The following is a 21,343-nucleotide window of genomic DNA, read 5'->3' as shown; positions in this document are numbered from 1 at the left end:
AAAAGATCCCTTTAATTTAAGTTAATCAACATATTAAGTAAAATAAGTAATTGCATCCCTTTAATGAGGGTCTCATTTGTAAAATTGAATCAAACATATATTGTAACAAAAATGCGTTGAATTATTATAGTTAGATAATTTCTTTAAATCATTTCTTTTTACGTTATTTGTGGGAGAATCACACTCCTAATTTTAAAATTGAATAAGAAAGAAATATTGTCAGCTGAACTATATTTATTTTGATAATATACTTTCTCTTGTTAAAACGTAAATTAATAAGAGAAAGAAAAGAAAAATTGTTATTTTGTAAGGACATGAAATACCCTTTCTCCATAATACAAGAGAATCGAGAAACCTCGGCCAAAATGAACATCGATTAGTTAGAATTGGTTTTTCAATCAAACTTACACCGAAACGTTTATGATTGGTTTAGTAAATGTTTAAACCGAAGACTCGATCAAGGAGTATAAACGAAGCATTGGTCGACCGATCAATGGACTTAAGTGTTTGAACATTTTTTAAAAATATCGTTAGTTTGAGTTTTTACAAAACTGACACCGATCAAACTTCGGATTGATGATCTTTTATTTTGAACATTGACGAAATTTTGATTCTTATAATTATAATATTTTGTTTAGGGGTTAGTTACAGGCGGGATGAAAAAAATGGAAAAAGAAAAGAGTGAGAAGTTTGTTCCTAATAAGCTCACGCCCTATTCTTCTTTTTATTTTGTGTACGCCACAGATAGATTTCACTTCCAACTCTTCTTTCGGTTGCTAAGAGGGAATCCCACAATTTTTGAACACACAAATGTTCAACCTCCACCTTCAATCCTCCTCACCTTCATGCCGGCTTCTCCCCAAATCCACCTAACCTCTTTCAAACCCCTCCTCTTACTGAAAATTTCTAGGGTTCCTTCTCTATCCCCTTCTTTCTGCTACTGCTTTCCTATACATATAGATCCCTTTCGGTTTTCAATTCGTTACTTTTCTTCTTCTTCTTCTTCTTCTTCTTCTTCTTCTTCTTCTTCTTCTTCTTCTTTCCCTTGTGCTTCGTGGCAATGCCTGAATGCTCCATATTTGGTTCCTTGGATTCTGTAATTGGACGAACAACAGGATCCTTCAAAGGTTGTGTGCGTGTAGGTTGATTATTTGTCTAGGACCACGTTTGTGTTCTCGATTTTTATTTCTGATTTTTGTCATGCGATTGTCGTCGGGATCGGTTTCCTCGTCGTTGAAGCAGAGTGGGAATCGGTCTGGGCCTAGGCTTAAGAAGAAGCATAAGAGGCTTGATGCCATATGCGAGAAAGAGTACAGTCGAAACCATGGGGATGTCAATGAGAATGTCACTCGGTTGGGGACTCTGGAGGCTGACCCTGGGCTTCGCCGGAGCAGCCGTGTTCGTCGGGCCCCTGTTTTGCTTGATGCTTCCCCTATGCCGAGGAAGAAGCGGCGGATAGTTCGTGGGAATGGAACTTTGGGAGTTAAGACGAGTGCTAACACTTTGCCTCTGTTCAGCGATGATTTGAAGGGCGAGACTGAGGGGAATTGGAGATCGAGGTTGAGATCAAGGAACAGAAATTTGGGGATTAGAGTGGACAAAGGCGCTCGGGCAAGTAGGAAAAGGAAACTTTTTGATGAAATTATTGATGTGAAAGTAAGAAACGGCGGAATGAGGATAGATTTGGATGAGGAAAAAAGGAAAATGGAATTTGGGGAATCTATGGTTGGAAGGTCTAACAGAACGAGTAGGAGGTTTGGAGTGACTAATGATCCAATTAAAATAGAAGAGGAGGTGAAGTCTCCTCGAATTAAGGATGATTATTGCAAGGAAGAAATGTTGATAATCGATATTGATGATGAGGAAGAAGAAGGAGAGGGAGAGGGGGAGGAGGAGGAGGAGGAGGAGGAGGAAGAAGAAGAAGAAGAAGAAGAGGAAGAAGAAGAAGAAGAAGAAGAAGAAGAAGAAGAAGAAGAAGAAGAGGAAGAGGAGGCGGTGGAGGGTAAAGAAGTCGTGACTGCGAAGGATGAGAAAGGGGAGGATGTTTTGCCTTTGGAAAATGAAATGGATGAAGAAAATGTGAAAGTAGTGGATGATGTTACTCCTCAGGTTGTTGAAAAATTAGACAAAGAAACTTCAAGTTCTTTGCACGTAGATGAGGCTTGTAGTGGTGATCATAATGAAGAATTGGCCAATGCTGGTGAGATACAGCTGGAAGAATCAACACAGCTAAATGAAGGTGTAAATGAAACTCAAGATGTAGAGGCTGCTGTAGTTTCAACAAATGAAGTGGTAGGTGGAAGATCTTGCAATGAGAAAGCTGTTGATTTGGGCAAGTTTACTGAAAAATCTAGGCAACATGGTGATGATTTAAATTTAAAGAAGTTTACAGACAGTTCCACAGGTATGTTGGGTAAGGCTCGCATTAAAGAGGGCCGAAGGTGTGGATTATGTGGAGGAGGAATTGATGGTAAGCCTCCCAAGAAGATGGCTCAGGATTCGGGTGAGAGTGGAAATGAAGCTTGTAGTGGCTCTTCTGCTTCAGAGGAACCAAATTATGACAAATGGGATGGTTTTGGTGATGAACCTGGATGGCTTGGACGCCTCTTAGGTCCTATTAATGATCGTTATGGCATTGCTGGAATATGGGTCCATCAACACTGTGCAGTTTGGAGCCCTGAGGTGTGCCTTCTAACCTGGAACTCCACTGAGTTTACTAGACTGAGATTTTAATATTATGGTTCCTATTTTTTAATAGGAAAATTGACTAATTTTATTTTTGTTACTTAATTCATCAAGATAGCTTCTGGATAAGGAATAGTAGCTTTATCTTGTAAAATTCTTTACTAATTATCATGTTTTCCTTTTGTAATTTCTTGCTATGTATCAATGGCTTTGTTTCTAAACCGAAAAAGGAATTATTAATTTGGATTTGTTTATTTCCATATTATTTGGTTATATTTTAATGCCATATTCCATATGACTTGACCTTCTGTTTGTTGATATTTACGTTATTAAACAGGTGCATTGGTGTGCTTTGGTGCTTGCCTCTACTTAGTGTCATTGTAGGATAGTTACAGATTTCTTTGATTTATAAACCTGAAGAGCAACTAAATCAACCAGTCTCCCACCCCTCTTTTAGGCCTTTCTCTATATTCAACTGCATATTGCACGTGAACTCCCATGCCACTTTAAGGTCCCTGTAAATTTTATATTCTTTCCTCTGCTGCCGACAAGCTTGTCATGATCATTGCCTGACAGATAACTCTAGCCTTCTGAAGCAGAGACATGCTAGTTCAAATAATTGAGAAATACCAATTTTAGAGAAGTAGTATCTTCAGCTGAGCAGAGGAGGAGCTACTTGAAAGATGATGATTGTGCTAACTACTCAATAAACCGTAAACCTTAAAACCTAAACTCTAGTAAAGATGACACCATCCTAATGTATGGGTGTTTAGAGGGATTAGAGGTACCCACCAGAATTTGTGGAAAGATATTTCGAAAACGTTCCCTTTTGTTCATTTGGTTTGCAGTGTGGTGGGGAAGGGAGAGATACTTTGGGGAAGATCATTTGGTGGGGGAGAGACCTCTTTTTGTTACATTTCCTTGTTTGTATCACTTGTCTCTTTAAAATAATTTTGTGGTTTATTTTCTTGTGTGGTTTGGGAGTTCTTGTTTTTCTCTTTTGGGTTTTGTTCTCTTTCCGATAAGGAAGTAACGGATGTGGCCACTCTTCTTTCTTTGCTTGAGGGTCACCCATTTAGGTTTAGAAGCACTTCTTGTAATGCACGTCCCTTCTTTTTGTGGGCTTGGATTTTTGTATGGCTGTGTATTCTTTTATTTTTTTATTTTAGTGTTTTTTAGTAGAAAATTGGCAAGAAGAAACTCACTCTCTTACCCCTTTTTCCCTGACTTTAAGACCTTGTTTTAAAGGTGAATAGGAGATGGGAGTCCCTTCACCTACTTGTTGACTGTAGCAACAGGTGCTTGGCTTGGTCACTTTTTAGTCACGTTTTTCCATCCTTGCGAAGAGAAAAGCTATCTTCAAGTTGACTAGACCAATGTTTTCCTCCGTTGTAATTCATAAATGTTTTTTCAACTTTTTAAAAGGTGCTCCTCACTTCACTTAGAGATGCCAAGTAGGTTTTAAGGGTGGAAAAGAACCCGTGAAGCTGAAAATTGAACCTTTTTTGCTCCTCACTTCACTTCACTTGGGAGTTTTCATAACTAGCTCCTTTGTTTAACCTAAACATTGTTGAAATCCAACCCAAATTGAATCTTCATTCTTTTAAATCTTGTCTATTTATTATGCTTAAAAAGTTATTGTTGTGTGCCTAGTCAGTGTTAGAATTGTATTCACTTTGCATGACTAGTGTTTGGACAAGCACTAGCGTCATAACATGTTATCTGAAATAGAGTGACTGCTTCTTAGTTTTCAACCTGTCCTAGAGTGTGCCAAAAGAACATGGGTTGACAAAGTTGATAAAACCTAGTTGATAGTTTCTTTTCTTAAGTTATCTTTTGCTTTGTCAGTTGCTCTTCATTCTGGAGGCTAATAACCTTTATAATTATATTAGGGAATTTTTTTCAGATATTAATTTTAATATGACATAAACATATTTGTAGGTTTATTTTGCTGGATTGGGATGCTTGAAAAATGTAAGGGCTGCTCTTTGCAGGGGAAGAGCATTAAAGTGCACTCGGTGTGGGAGACCTGGTGCAACCATTGGATGCCGTGTTGATCGATGCCCCAAAACTTACCACTTGGTCTGTCTATCATCACTGTCATATAACTAGTTATTTTCTGGCTTAGGCTTCTTTTATGCATCACTGGATGAAAATTCTTTAAAATATTTTTTTTCTTGTTCCTGGTATTTTGTTATTTTCAGCCATGTGCACGTGCTAATGGTTGCATATTTGATCACCGCAAATTTCTCATAGCTTGCACAGATCATCGTCACATCTTCCAGCCTCATGGTAATCAGTATTTAGCTCGTATAAAGAGATTAAAGGCCAAAAAAATGAAATTGGAAATAAAAAAGCAATCAAATGATGCTTGGCGAAGGGATATTGAGGCTGAAGAAAAGTGGTTGGAGAACTGTGGGGAGGATGAAGAGTTTTTGAAAAGAGAGAGTAAGAGACTTCATCGAGATTTGGTAAGAATTGCACCTGTATATATTGGCGGGTCAAATTCAGAAGGAGAAAACTTATTTCATGGTTGGGAGTCGGTTGCTGGGCTTCAAGGTGTCATCCAATGTATGAAGGAAGTAGTATTCTTACCACTCTTGTATCCTGAGCTTTTTGATCGTTTTGGGATTACACCTCCTAGAGGTGTTCTTTTGCATGGATATCCTGGAACTGGTAAAACACATGTTGTTCGAGCACTGATAGGTTCCTGTGCTCGTGGTGATAAACGGATAGCATATTTTGCTCGTAAAGGAGCCGATTGCTTAGGGAAATATGTTGGCGATGCAGAACGTCAGTTAAGGCTTCTATTTCAAGTTGCAGAGAGATGCCAACCTTCTATTATATTTTTTGATGAGATAGATGGGTTGGCACCTTGTCGTACAAGGCAGCAAGATCAAACGCATAATTCTGTTGTGTCAACATTGCTTGCTCTATTAGATGGTCTAAAATCTCGGGGGTCTGTTGTAGTTATTGGTGCCACAAACCGCCCTGAGGCAGTTGATCCAGCTTTAAGGCGGCCTGGGAGATTTGACCGGGAGATTTATTTTCCTCTGCCATCAGTTGAGGATAGGGCTGCTATTCTCTCCCTTCACACTCAAAAGTGGCCTAAGCCAATTGATGGACCCTTGCTCCAGTGGATTGCTAGAAGAACTGCAGGCTTTGCTGGTGCTGATCTTCAGGCTCTCTGTACCCAAGCAGCCATGAGTGCTTTGAAAAGAAATTTTCCTCTTAAAGAAGTTCTGTCAGCTTCTGGAGAACAAGTTTTGAGAGTTAACCGTCCTCCTCTTCCATCCATTTTAGTGGAGGAGCGAGATTGGTTAGAAGCTTTATTATATTCTCCACCTCCATGCTCACGTAGAGAAGCAGGGATGGCTGCTAATGATGTGGCATCCTCCCCTCTTCCCTTCCATCTCATTCCTTGTCTCCTTCAACCACTGTCAACTTTACTCGTTTCCCTTTATCTTGATGAACGCATCACCTTGCCGACTAATCTTTTGAAAGCTGCAACTTCAATTAAAAGTGTGATTGTTAGTGCTTTGGATGGAAAGAATATTGTAACTAGTTGCTGGTGGTCGCATGTTCATGATTTTGTTCAGGATGCTGATATTGCAAATGAGATAGAGATAAAGCTGCAGGGTTCTGGAGTCTTAGTTGAGGATTCTACTTTTGGTAGTTCTGGTGTTCTCAACATAGACACAGGCAATGAAAGTTCCAAATTTGAAAATCTAGGTCATTGTGGTGGCCGACCCGCTACCATGGTAGAGCACACATCATTCACCTTGGGAAATAAATCTGGCTTCCGTATTTTGATTGCTGGGAATACCAGATCTGGACCAAGGCATCTTGCTTCTTGTCTTATTCACTGTTATATTCAACATGTTGAAGTCCGAAAGGTTGATATAGCTACAATTTCACAAGAAGGTCATGGTGATTTGGTGCACGGCATTTCACAAATACTATGTAAGTTCTTCATTCTCTATGTGTGTTTTATGTTGTCCTAATCACTCTTTTATTTTTTCTCAATGAAAGTTGTTTCTATTAAAAAATGTTGTCATATTAATTAATAATGTACAGAGTTGGGAAGTTTATTACGTACCAATTTGTAACATTCTTTGCAAGGCTGCAGTATGACATGCTGATTTGGAATAATGGAATCAACAGTCTATTGTTGTTCTGGTCTTTCGGTGATGGGAGTTTATTATTTTTCCTTTTCATTTCATTCGTCAATGAAATTCAGGTTCTCTTTCCAAAAGAAAAAAAGGTTACATGGAATCCTTGAACTTCTAATTTATATAAATATTTTAATGAAAAAGATCTCCCGTGGTTTTCTGTCCCTGAATGAAAATAGGACTAGGAGTTAGTGCAGAATTTAGTTAGATTTTTTTTTGAGTAATGTTAAAAGGACATTAGAGTTTATTACTAAATTAGGTTTATTCCTAATTATTGTTTTTCTTTATTAGTATTTTGGTGTCTATTTAATAACTCATGTAAAAGGTTGTTATGTAATCATGATTTATTTGATAATATAGAAAATTTACAGGTAAGAATGTAAATGAAAGATGTCTTTTCTTTGTTAAGGATGTAACTGAAAGAAGTTGTATCATACAGACACTTTGCCTATTGTTTGGTCGGAGGTAACTTGTCATGATATTGATAGTGCTGTTTCGAACTTTGATGGATGACATGATGTGCAGTATTTGGTTAATATGTGCATTACATTGGCTGCCTATGGTTTTTAAAAATTATTTACACTACAGTGAATTGCTCTAGCATGGGTGCGTGTCTGGTGTTCATGCCAAGAATTGACTTGTGGGCTATTGAGACACAAAGTCAAACATCTGAGGAGTGTGGTTTTTATCTGAATGAGGATGAACATGTCGAGGATGGAATTATTGTCAAAGACGAAGGTCAACTTGGTGAAAGAGATGACTGTCGTTATCCAGACCAAAGCAAATCCAGTGAGAGGACTGGACTTCAGGATGAATGTCTTTCTAGTGCTTCATATGCCTGGGGTTCATTTGTTGAGCAAGTTGAATCGCTATCTACACCCTTGATGATTTTGGTATGTTCTTTATAGGCTTGCTAATTCAAGATTACCCACAGTTTCCATTGTAATTTCTAAAGCACTTCATTTTGCATCCCGTTAGTGTTTTCTTAGAAGGGCAATGTATAATAAGGCAAAAACTGTAGGCAAGTGGGAACTGATTGGTAATCAACTTGAAACCTGAGAAGAGTGGGTAGGAAAAATTAAAAAAAAAAAAAAAAAAAAAAATCACCTCAGCTAATAAATGTATTTCTCAATAGATCGTGTTGTAAATGGCTCTTTGGCTGTCTACTTTGTTCCCGATTTACTTGAAAAACTGAAAATATAGTGCTAAGTAGTGGAGCCATTGAGGCTCGTTTCTATAGATTCCCTTTCCTATTTGTTGATATTGGACTCGTTAAAGGGAGATGGGTCCAAAACATGGTGCAGGAAAACCAAAATAGGTATTGGTTGATCTGATTATGATTATTGGTGATGCCGAAGGGTTGTAATAACCCATATAGAATAGTCCTGTTAACTTATGGTTCCTTTGACCCGATAAGTGGCTAACTTGACCCTTTGTACCTGATATGTGGAACTTGGAATAGACAAGGGATCCCTTGAAAACTATGTGGTTTCACCAATTTCTTTAAGAATGATCGAAGTATGGAATAGTTAATATATCACGTTGTGTTCAGTTGGTGCATTCTAGTAATCATGTAGATGAAATATTAGTCTCTGATCTTTGTCTCTAATTTTCTAACTGTAATATCATTGACTTTGATGATTTTAATTGTTGAAAGGCCACATCAGAAGTTCCATTTCTGCTACTTCCACAAGAGATAAGGGAGTTCTTCAGGAATGACTTGTCAATGTGTCGACCAACCACTTCAGAGCATTCGGTACCTAGGTTCTCAGTGCAAATTGATGGAGTTTTCGACCATGACATGGTAATCAATCAGTCTGCGGCAGAATTATCAAGGGATATTGTGAAACTGCTCGTTCATTTGATTCACCAAAAGTCTCATACCAAAACATCTACATGCACAAAATACCAAATTCCTGTTATCCAAGGTGAGAATAATGCAGAAAATCAACAGATAGATAAAGAAACTGCCAGCGAGCACAATGGAGAAATGAAATCCCCTGATGTGTCTTCTCTCAGAATTGCACCACTACCTGGCAGTAGAACCATGAAAGTGAAATCAAACTTGATTTCAGTAATATCTACTTTTGGTCATCAAATTCTGCGATACCCCCATTTCGCTGAGCTTTGTTGGGTGACATCAAAGTTGAAAGAAGGCCCCTACGCAGATGTTAGTGGTCCCTGGAAGGGATGGCCATTCAATTCTTGTATTATTCGCCCGATGAGCACATTGGAGAAGGGAGCATCAAGCAGCTTGAGTAATGGAAAATCTAAAGAAATTTCAGGTTTGGTAAGAGGCTTGATTGCTGTTGGTTTATCAGCAATCAGAGGTGCCTACACGTCATTAAGGAAAGTCTCTCTTGATGTGCGATTGGTACTTGAGCTCCTAGTTGAACAGATAAATGCAAAAATTAATTCCGGGAAAGATCGGTATCAATATTTTCGCCTTCTATCACAAGTTGCATATCTGGAAGATGTAGTTAATAGCTGGGCCTTCACTCTGCAAAGGTACTGTTGCTATGATTAGACATTGTAATTTTTACTTCATTTTCAATTTGCACACTGTGATCTAATGAAAAATTATTCCTTTCAGCTTGGAACATGACTCTCGAACAATTGAAACATCAAAGAATCACACTTCTGGTGGTAGTGAGATTCAGTGTGAGAAAAACGAACCCATTATATCCAACAAAGGGTCTCTTGCAAATGAAATTCCAGAAGTCAGTTGTCAGGAACCTGTTGAGGAGAAAACTGTACGTATTGATTCCTTAATAGATGGAAATTTAAATCATTCTAGTTCCAAGGATACAACAATCGTTCCAGAAGAACATGGAGAGAGGAATTTTGGCATCAGTAATTTAGTCTCTAACGAGTCCTACGATAATGCTGCTGTTATTGACGATCAGTTAGCTGATAATATTCCACTGAAGCACGGCGAGGCAACAATTCCTCAACAAGACAGTTTGGACAATGAGAGAAACGGCACATCAGTTAAAACACCATTAGATTTGGGAACAGAATCAATTGTCAATTTGGAACATCATCATCGAAATTCAAGTGTGTTATGTGGTGATGGAATCCCTAGCGGTACAAAACCCTGCAGCATTAGTAATGGAGGTTGTTCGGCCTTAGAAAACGGTTGCAAACGTGACGATAGCCAGCTTGACACAAATGACCGTGAAGTGAATGTTCACTCATCTCCAAGCAGAAGTGGCCACTCTACCAACCCTGCTCTAATATGTTCTATCCAGTGCTGCAGTGGTTGTTTAAATGTACTCTACAACATGTCGAAAAACATTCTTTGCAATGAATTGGGATCAAATCAAAATAATTGGACCGTAGAGGATGTTCACGATGTTGTCGTGGCACTTTCAGTCGACCTTCTTGCAACAGTAAGACGGGCATTTCTTGATGAAAACAACGACACTCGTGTATTTGATGATAGACAAATGGGAGGAAATGACAGATTTAAATCCCCGGACTGGAGAACATGTGATTGCAAAAGTTCAAAAGACATGGTTTTTAAGGGAGTGGAATGTATTTGTCACTTAAGTGAAAAAGTAAGTCCCTCTCCTTATTCTGAAATGGGAATTGATCCGAACTTTATATTCAGAGATGGTGTTTTGGTTAGCGTAGATCCCAAAAAGAATGTTTCGTTTCATTGTAAATTGGAGACTTTGTGCCTCTGTTCTCTTACAGAATTGATAGTAATGGCAAAAAAGCCTTTAAATTGATCAGGTTATCTTGAAAGCTTGGGCCCGTCGTTGCATATATATAAGCATATATATATATAGGTATAGTTGTGAACTTTTAATTTTGTGTATTTGCTGCTCTTTCAACTTTAGAGTACAAGTATTTAATAGATCTTGATGTGTTGAGTTGGTCATTATAGTTTGTAAGTTACAGTGTTCGTTTGAGGTAAGAAATAGTAAATACGGTAAAAAAAAAAGATTTAAAATAGTAATACTAATAGTTGGAAATACAAACTATGTGACTTTGAGGCTCAAACAAGGGTGAGTTATAATTTTAGTCAAAATATTCTTTGCGCCTCCGTAGCTTAATGCGAGCCCCTTTCCTTTGTTGAGCATATTTATTTATTCCTCTTACCGAAGGACTACAATATCCCTGTCTTATGGAACCTTAAATCACTTTGCGACCCACTCCGCGGGAAGAAAGAATCTCTTTAGCTGACTCAAAATAGCGGGACTTCTCTTTCTTCTCTGAAATAATAGATCAAAGATCAAAATTTTTTCTCGAGCAAAAACAAATTGTATGTTTGCTATCAAATCTATAAGATTTGAATACAATAGAAGATTTATTGTGTTTTACTTTGAAAGTAAAGTGTAATGTGTGCTAATAGACCACTTTTCCAATTTTGAGTTTTATGTTCAATAGTTTCCTAACCTCTTGATTTATAGTTTTGGAAAAACAAGTTTATAAACTTTCATTGTAGTTCCCACCTTTTTAGTTTTTAACCATAAAGTTCAATAGTTTCCGCCAACTAGATATAATCCTAAATAACAGAAATATATTTAGTTATAATCAACTTTCTCATCATTTAATCAACAATCATAAAGGATTCAAAGAAACAATTTCTCAAGCTTTATGACTAAAAGAATCTACTTTTAAATTTCATGAATCAAATAGATATTTATCTTAAATGTCATATTTTATCTTAAATTTTATGGATATGATAAGATCGTACAAATTTGACTATATAGTTATAATCTGGTTGTTTATTTTTTATTATTAAAAATTAAGGTTATAATCTAAATTAACTCAATTTAAATGTTTCGTGGTTTGGTTGAGTGCATTTTTTGGTGAAGGTTGTTGAAATTAAAAAATTTTAGTTGGGTCTAAAATGTCCTACCGTCAATCAACACACTAATCAAATTTCAAAAAGAAAAGTGTTATATTTTAAAATTAGAAACTTAGTTTACTAACATTTTAAAACTAATAATGTTATAAATTCTTTCTTTCGAGCGTCCCTCGAGAGTTGAAGGGACAATTTTTGCGTGTGAATGTTTCAATTTTTTTTCTTTTTATTGTTATAAAATTGAGAGAAAAGAAGAATAAACATGAGAATACAAGAGAAAGTGGATTGTGTATTATGTGTATTGTGGTGTATTTTTTTTTTTATATCAGTGAGTGCGGGCTAGCTTACGCGTACCTCGACTAATCTCACGAGACAACCCGCCTAACCCTACAATATTTGGATGTCAAGGAAATTTATAGAAAATTAATTCTTAGGTAGGTAGCCACAATGGATTGTACCAATGATCTCTTAGTTAATTATTGAGATTATGTCTCCGTTTTTACTATTAGGCCAAATCATAATAGCTTGTATTATGGTGTATCTTACGAAGGCACTACACACCTTTATTTATAAGTTATGTCGTGGTATGAAATTCAATAGCATGAATGTTACAACATGAAATTGAATAAGAGTTATATAAAAATTGGTAACTTATATAAGTTATGGATATCTACATTTATAATATATAATTACATTTACAATATCCTCTTAGATATCCATATTATATAAAATAAATGCTTTATTAAAACTCTACTAGGAAAACCCCCGTTTAAAAAAATCCTAGTGAAAAAAAAAAATACATCATATTATATACTTTAAAAATTGCCTCATTAAAAACTTTGTTAAGAAAACCCCAATGAAAAAAATCATAGTGGAAGGAAAAAGAGTGTAGTATGTTTACTCCCTTCATGAGTACATCACTTGAGTTCACAGAGTTATCGCATTTCAATATTGTGATTCAGCTTTTCAAATGTTGATGTGAGTAATGACTTTGTAAATAAGTCTGCCAAGTTGTCTTTTGAAGAACTTTTTTGAATATTATTGATGTCGTCGTTTGATGCTTTGTCTTCATAAGAACACTATTACTATTAGTGTCTTGTATATCATCAATATTTTGACATGATTTAAAGTTGTTCTCATCTACTTCATAAGTAGCCATAATATAATAAAATTTTCTAATATACTAAGTAACTTGTGTAAGATCTAGTTCGTATGAGTTAGATAAATAACTTGCATCTTCATAAGCAACTAGATCACAATTAAATCTATTAAAATAAAATAAATTTATGTGAGCTAATTCTCAAAGTAAACATAACATAGTTTAATTCTACTCTAATATCTTTGGAAACATATTATTTTTATATAACAATTTTACTAAAGATACTATAACAGGTAGTGTATAAACTAGTAAAAATATAAGTGCACTTGTTTTTCAAAATCATAATTCTTGAGGATTTCAAATTTTTTATTATCTTTCTTTTACCAGATGATATATATATATATATTACACGACTAAACTAGGAAAGTTCAATCTCAAATTCTTCCTAGAAAAAATCTATTGGTTTTGAAATCTCCCAAGTATATGTGCAATAACTATGGGAGCAAGACAAAAATAATTAGCACCAACTGGTGCATTAAATTAAAATTAGGTTTAAGAAGTAATTAATTAATAATTTCCATAAACTTTGTCTAGGAAAAATTTAATCAAGCACTACAATTCTTGAAGGTTCACAAAATTCACATGTAAATAATTTAAATATTCAACAATCAAATAAGTTTTGAATGTAAGCATGGACAAACAAATAAAATTAAATATAATACTAAATATATTTATTCCTTATATATTTAAAAGATAAAAGAAATATTACCATGATTTTTGCCAACAATAATGCAATCTAATTAAGAAAATAAATATCCTAATTTAATATTTTACATATATATATATATATATATATATATATATATAACAAGAATATTCAAATATATATAGAAAAGACAAACATATTAGAAAAATATCTCTATCAAGTAAAAATGATTCGTAAAACAAGGTATGAAGTAGCTCACCTTAATCTAAATAACATTACAACATTTAGAACATTATATACTTCTAAAACAATATAACATATTTGACATTTCTAAAAGATTTAACTAAAATTTTAAAGTCGTGATATATTTGATTTCCAATAACTTTTTTTTTTTTTTAAGATTTAAACATGAAACTCAAAACAACGATGAAATTGACCAACAACACATTTTTTAGCAACCTTTACCTTTCACCATAGCATTTTAGTTCAAAATACTCACTTTAGTTATGTATATGTATATTGGTTTTTCTCTTAAAGTTCAAAACCCACAACTTAATCCTCAAAGTTATACAATAAGATCTACAGGTCCCATAAAGTTGCACACAACAAAATATTTGTAAACGAAATTATATATACAACTTGTCCTTTCACGATTTTACAATGTCATAATCACCATAGAATTTTAATGATAAATATTGTATATGATATGATCAAAATTTATGTTCCCTACACGATAGATGAAAATACTTACCTTTTCTCTTTGTCTTTTCAAATGCTTCGACATGTGTAGATAATTTTAACGGATCTTTATCATTATTGGTAGTCTAATGAATTGACTTAAAACTCTACAAATCTTTAAAGCGGTAGAGACTTGTGTTGATAACGTGTTATAAAATTGAAAGAAAAAAAGAATAAACATAAGAATACAAGAGAAAGATAATGGAGGAGGAAAGAAAATATATCACATATATTATGTGTATTGTGGTGTCTAATTTTACAAATACACCACACACCTCTCTTTATAAAACATATCATGGTATATGTTACATGATAAAATTCAATAGAATGAATGTTACAACATGAAATCATCAACAGATTTACCATAAGCCCAGAGCAACTTTATGCTTTTTATATTACATATATATAAAAGATTGAAATAATTCCAATTCCAAAAGTTAGTCCAACCTCCAATTCAAATTTAAGTACAAGTCTCATTCCTTACATTTTTATTTTAAAACAAGAGTATATGAAAATTGGTAACATTGAGAAAAGATTATTTGATTAGTTAAGAATATGAATATTCTAGAAGAAATCCTAAATATGAGTATATTAAACTAAATGAGATTTTAATAAATTTTATCATGACATGAAACCAAATTATATAAATTGACAACATTTTTCATACAACGTCGTTAATATTATTTATGGAAATGAGTTTGATGTACTTAGATATAAATATTGAAAGATATGGGTATAGAAAGGATTGAGTTATGTGAAAAGAAACAATCCATTGAAAATAAACTCATTTTTCAAATTGTGAGGACAAGTAGTCTAAACATTAGAGAATGTTAACAATGGAATACAAGACAAGTTCCATAATGCTTATCACAATGAATTGATATATTGAGTTGTTTTATATTATAATAATTTGTTGTTATTATTATTATTAGGGGTGAACATGAAAGATCGGGTTAAAGAGGGCTTCGATCCGCATGAGGTTGGAAAAAAAAATCAAACTGATAACATTGTAAAATATATTTTTTTTTTTGCCAAACTAAAATGGACCAATTGATTGTGAGTTTGAACTCATGATTTGGTAAAATCCATCCCTACATCATAATAAACAATAATAATAATAATAACAATAATAATAATAATAATAATAATAATTAATTAGGTGAAGAGATCCAGTGAGGAAGGAGCAAAGGATTAGGAAAAACAAACGGAATGTCCCATCCCCATCCTCTTCTTCTTCTTCTTCTTCTTCTTCTTCTTCCTTCCACAATTACAACTACATTGATCAAAACCTAAAAGTAAAAAATGGTAAGATCAGGCGGGGAAACCCAAAGCCTCCACATTCTAATGTTCCCATGGTTTGCAACTGGCCACATTACTCCATTTCTCCACATCTCCAACCACCTCGCTTCCAAAAACCATCGAATCACTTTCCTTTTACCCAACAACCCTTCCCCCCTTTTCCATTCTCTCAATCTTTACCCTAATCTCATCTCCTTCCATTTCTTATCTCTTCCCTCCGTCCCCGGCCTCCCCCCCGCCGCCCATTCCGCCTCCGATATCCCTCTCTCTCTCACTCCTCTTCTTGCCTCTGCCTTCGATCTCACTCGTCCTCAGGTCCATCGCATTATCCACTCCCTCCGCCCCGATTTCGTCTTCTTCGATTTCGCCCATTGGATTCCCGACATCACCGCTCCCTTGCAGATCAGATCCATTTGTTTTACTGTTGTCAGTGCCGCTTCCGTTGCTGTTACTGTGTTCCCTGGTAGGAGGGTGAGCCTTGATCATCCTTTGACGGATGAGGATTTCCGAGAGCCGCCGGTTGGGTATCCTTCTTCCACCGTTGTTTTTCATGACTCTCGTGAATCTCGCTCCCTCCTCTTCTTGTCCATGCCCTTTGGCCAAGGTAATTCTTCTTCTTATTATCATATCTTGGTCCTGAATAATTGAATATCTAACCTCATCATTCTTTTTAATTATTTTATGAACATATTAACAAACATTTTAAAAACAAAACTCTAATATCAATCATGAAATCCAGAAACTAAATTTAAACCTAATTAAAAAAAAAAAAGTCACATGTAAAGAAAAAATTGCTATCTAATAAAACGAGAGCCATGCATGGTTGCACTTGATCATGTTTCTTTTTTAAATAAAGTCAAAAACTAATTACAAACTCCATAAACTAACCATTTATCAATCAACTTTAAATCATTTTTCTAAATAAATTCTAAACTTAATACTCAAAAAGCAAAAGTTACATCATCTCGATAATAATTTGAGAACAAAAATTGTGTTATAGGAAGTTATTTTGAAGTGTTATAGTAATTATGGTTACAGTCAAATAAGACAAAAATAACAAGTGGGTAAAATGGAGATGGACATGAATCGTCAACCTTTGAGATAAGAATTGGTTGTCTATCTCAAATTGATCAGAACATAAAAGAAAAAAACCATATATATATTTAACTATTGTTTTTCCTGTAAACAGGCATAACGTTTCATGAGCGACTTATGACGTCTTACAAAAAAAGCGATGCCATAGCCATGAGAACCTGCCAAGAAATCGAAGGGGATTTCTGCGACTTCTTATCAAACCAACTCCAAAAGAAGATTTTACTAACAGGACCACTAATGGCAGCTCCTTCGTCGAGGATCAAAGCAACCACTTTAGACAAGGAGTGGGAGAAATGGCTAGGCCAATTCCAACCAAAAACGGTCATCTTTTGCGCATTTGGAAGCCAAGTGATCCTAGAGAAACAGCAACTAGAAGAACTTGTATTGGGAATTGAACAAACAGGGCTACCATTTTTGGTAGCTCTAAAGCCTCCAATGGGGTATGATTCAATGAAAGAGGCATTGCCAAAGGGTTTTGAAGAAAGGGTTAAAGAAAGAGGTATTGTTTATGGAGGTTGGGTCCAACAACCACTGATTCTAAACCATTCATCAATTGGGTGCTTCGTGAGCCATTGTGGGTTTGGTTCAATGTGGGAATCATTGATGAGTGATGCTCAAATTGTATTGATTCCAACACTTGGGGACCAAATATTGAACACTAGGCTTTTGGCTCAAGAACTCAAGGTGGGAGTGGAGGTCAAGAGGGAAGAAGATGGAAGTTTTACAAGGCAAAGTGTGAGGCAAGCCATTGAATTAGTAATGGTGGATGATAACAATAATAATGGAAGTGGGATTGGTGAAATGGTTAAGAAAAACCATGCAAAATGGAAGCACTTATTGACAAAACCGAGTTTCTTGGAAACTTATATTGACAATTTTGTTATGAATTTGCAAGAGCCTTGGAGGAGCTAGGTTTAACTAAAGTAATAAAGAGAGAATAAGAATAAGAATAAGAATAAGAATAAAGAATGAGGGTAGTAATAAAGGGTTTAGATTTTAAGAAGCTCTCAAAGTTTTGTGTTTTCTTTTTTATTCTCTGTTTTTCTTTGGACTATATGACGATGTATATATACAATATAAAAATCGTATTAATAGTCCTACATTTTTTGTGTTATAATTTCTAAGTGATTTAATTTAAACCAAAAGAAATGACAAGTAACAATGTTATATTATATAGATTATGTAATCGAATTGAATTTGTTGATGGTAGGTTTTGCACTTGTAGGTCTTGGTTGGGCGTCGTTCAATGTTGACCGAAGCATGTGGGTCAAGTTCAGCTTTGGATTTGTCGGGCCTTTGAGTGTGATAGTTGTCATGAAATCTCTTGAACTAAACTAACTTCGTAGGCCCAATTATGAAGCCCAATACTCTATTAAATATATTTGTTATTGTTTATTTTTTCTAAAATATCTCTACATATGTGTTGTTTTTATAAAATAATCACAACTCACATTAATTCTTTTTAACATAATTACTACTAACTCAAACTGTAGCATTGATAGAAGTTGATTTTATTGATGCTCTCTATTATTTATAAATTTCTATCGCTACTATAAATACATTACATAATTGCTAACATATCATCTCTTATATATCAACTCTTTTTTCATATAGTTAACTTGTCATCAAAATATTTCATTCATCCTCGTACAAGTGACTTACCCTACATTACTCACATCGTAATTAAAGATTATAATAATAGACTTCAAGACACCTATAAATAATAGACTACATATATGATCTTGATTGAATTGTGTCAATGATAGTTATTAATGATAGACTATATCCATTCCGATAATTGTCACACATTTTTTAAAAATTCTTAATTACATAAAAGTATTTTAGACTTGGAGGAACTATTAATTATTTGAGGTAAGATTAGACACAAATATATAAAAATATAGAGAATAAACATTTAATATAACATAATTAAGGTGGTATATGTGTGTGTGTGTATAATATATATATATATATATATATATATATATATATATATATATATATATATATATATATATATATATATATATATATATATATATATATATAGTAGAATAATGTGGTAATGGAGGGTGTGACAGAAATGAAATGGGTGTAGAAAAATATAATTAATGTGAATATTTGGATAAGATATAAATTTGTTTGCATATAGAGAGGAGGGGTCACATGGGAGTGTGCTGTAATTAACCTGTCTTATTGCCTTCTATGGTTGTAGGGCTTCAATGCTACCTTTATTATAATCATAATAATAATTATTGTTTCTCTCTATATTTTAACAAAATGTGGCATCTAACAACAACAAAAATACATTATTATACCTTCACTTTCTTTTCTTTTCTTTTCTTTTCTTTTTAACATGTTAGGGTGAGAATATAAATAAACGATAAAAAGTAAGGTAAACTTGAAAATATTGACAAAAATATGTGTAGATTCCACCATTTTTTTTTGCACACATGGCACCACATCTCATTCGTTTATTGTAGGCTATCACTTTAAAAGGTGAAAGTCTTGGACTTGATCCTCCATTTCTATATAAGATTTATGAATTTTGTTACCACATAAATGTTATACTTATGATTGACTTAGTGGTTTTTTTGTCATCAATATTGTGATGTTTCATCTTACCATGTGGGCTTCAATTACTCTTTAAATTGTTCTTTTTTTTTTCCTTTATGAAACTTATATAGTTTTGACTTCATATATATATATATACGTACTAAAATGTAGTTTGGTTAATAATTTTTCTTATTACGTGTTTTTACTGCATGTTTTTAATGTATTGTTAAACATTAAAAAAACATAGAGTTTAAACTTAGAAATTATAATTTAGGTTTTTTTTAATTTAAAAAATACAAAATATTTATCCTTAATAAAAAAATCATCAAAAATAAAAAAATTATAATCAAAAATAAAAATTTATTATAATTTTTTTATGAGTATAAATATTTTGTTCATTTTGCTATTTTTAAAAAGTTTCTCCAAATTATATATATATATATATATATATATATATATATATATATATATATATATATATATATATAAATAAAGATAATTTGGTTAAAAGATGAAAAATTAATAAAAATAAAGTTAAGTTGAAAAAAATAATTTAGAAAAGAGGTTTTTGGATTTTTCAAAAAAAGAAAAAGTTAACAAATTATTTAAAATTACTACAAGACAAAATTCATTATACTTGATTTTTATACGAAGTATAAATATTTTCTCAAATGTTCTATTTTTTGACGATTTTCTTTTGAATAAAAAAGAAAAAAAAAACGTTAAAGGTTGTCCCTAGTCCATGACCTCCTTCCTCCGGTGTGGGAGTAGGAGAAAGACATGATGCCGGTGCACGATTTTCATGTCTATTTTTATCTAATCTTTTTCTTCTCTACTATTTTTTTATTATTTATTAAAATAATACTATTTAAAAAAACACACTTTAAACTTATCATCAATAATTATAAAATTTATATATCCAACGTCGATATTTGAGGCAATTATATTATAAAATTACTTAAACGAATGCATTAAACATAAAAACAAATAACAAAATATGTATAGTATAATTAATCAAAATATTTACAAATATATCAAAATATCATCGTCTATCTACGTTGAACTGCAATACACCAAAATAGAAATTATTTGTGTCTCTATATCATGATAGACACAAATATTAGTCTCTCTAAGTCTATCGTAGTTTGTTGTTGATAAGTTGTGGTGTTTACATACTATATTTATAAATATTTTAACAAATTTTATCATTTAAAATAATTTTTTATTTAAATTATAATTATTTAAGATATTAATTAATAATTGGTAGCCGCACATTTTTTTTTTTAAATTTAAGACAATACTTATGTACATTTAAAACGTTAGTATGTATGGATGCATACATACATATGGATCTATATCTTTATAATTCAATAATATTCTTCCTCATTTTCTCCGATCCACCATAAAGATATGTCTTTGGAAAATGTTGAAGTTTTTTTTTTTATAATTTTTTTATTTTTATTTTTTCCTTTTCATAATGAATAGAAGAAAGACATTTTAATAATAATTTAAATCAATGGGATATGGAAAATCGTGAAGAAAATTGTTTGATTATAATATGTTTTTGCTTAAACTATAGAGGATTGTTTACAGATTTGTCATTATCTTGTTTGAAAAATAAAGTAATTAAGTGCATTTTACTATATTAACTTTTTATGGGTTAGAAAAAGAAAAAAACACTTCTAACTAATATATCTACCCACCTACAAACTCATTCTAAACCCAACACTCTTATATATTTATTTAAAATTATATTGTTTATATTTCTTGACAAGAGTAATATTATTTAGGCACAGTCTAAGTGTATCTCAAGCTATACCTAGGTAATTTTCTATTTACAAATTGATCACACTACCTCTCTCTATATATATAATTTGTCCTAACTTAAGAGATCACATCAAATCAACTTGATTTCAATAGATAGTGGAGTTAATAAGTTCATGTTTGAATTATAGAGCAATAAGAAGTTGTTTTTGGATAATGTGAAAAATAGATTAAGAATGAAATATGAAAATATTGATGAAGAGGAAACAAAGTGGTAGAAGATTTAGTTACACAGTTTTGTTTTGAAGGTGTAGATACAAAATTAAGAAGTTTAGATATGAAATAGATAAAGTTAAAGTGTGTTTGTTTTTAAGTTTTGTAGTGTTGGAATGAAGGCAATGTCTGAAAGTTTT

At 33.2% G+C, this 21,343-nt stretch overlaps 2 protein-coding genes across 2 annotated transcripts; both read left to right on the top strand.

The window, feature by feature from the left end:
* The first annotated feature begins 715 nt into the window (after positions 1–715).
* LOC103496212 (uncharacterized) lies at positions 716–10,607 on the top strand. Its single transcript, XM_051086895.1, has 6 exons — positions 716–2,682; positions 4,627–4,767; positions 4,890–6,648; positions 7,446–7,750; positions 8,515–9,365; positions 9,451–10,607. Exons 1-6 carry the CDS (start codon positions 1,069–1,071, stop codon positions 10,589–10,591), a joined length of 5,811 nt encoding a protein of 1,936 aa, XP_050942852.1. The 5' UTR covers positions 716–1,068; the 3' UTR covers positions 10,592–10,607.
* A 4,798-nt stretch (positions 10,608–15,405) lies between these two features.
* On the top strand, positions 15,406–17,791 carry LOC103496069 (UDP-glycosyltransferase 79B6-like). The gene is made up of 2 exons (XM_008457794.3): positions 15,406–16,119; positions 16,705–17,791. Exons 1-2 carry the CDS (start codon positions 15,519–15,521, stop codon positions 17,520–17,522), a joined length of 1,419 nt encoding a protein of 472 aa, XP_008456016.2. The 5' UTR covers positions 15,406–15,518; the 3' UTR covers positions 17,523–17,791.
* The last annotated feature ends 3,552 nt before the right edge of the window (positions 17,792–21,343 follow it).

This window comes from Cucumis melo, chromosome 6, assembly GCF_025177605.1.
Source record: "Cucumis melo cultivar AY chromosome 6, USDA_Cmelo_AY_1.0, whole genome shotgun sequence".
In the NCBI taxonomy this organism is placed as follows: Eukaryota; Viridiplantae; Streptophyta; class Magnoliopsida; order Cucurbitales; family Cucurbitaceae; genus Cucumis; species Cucumis melo.
This window is presented reverse-complemented; position numbering and strand designations above follow the sequence as displayed.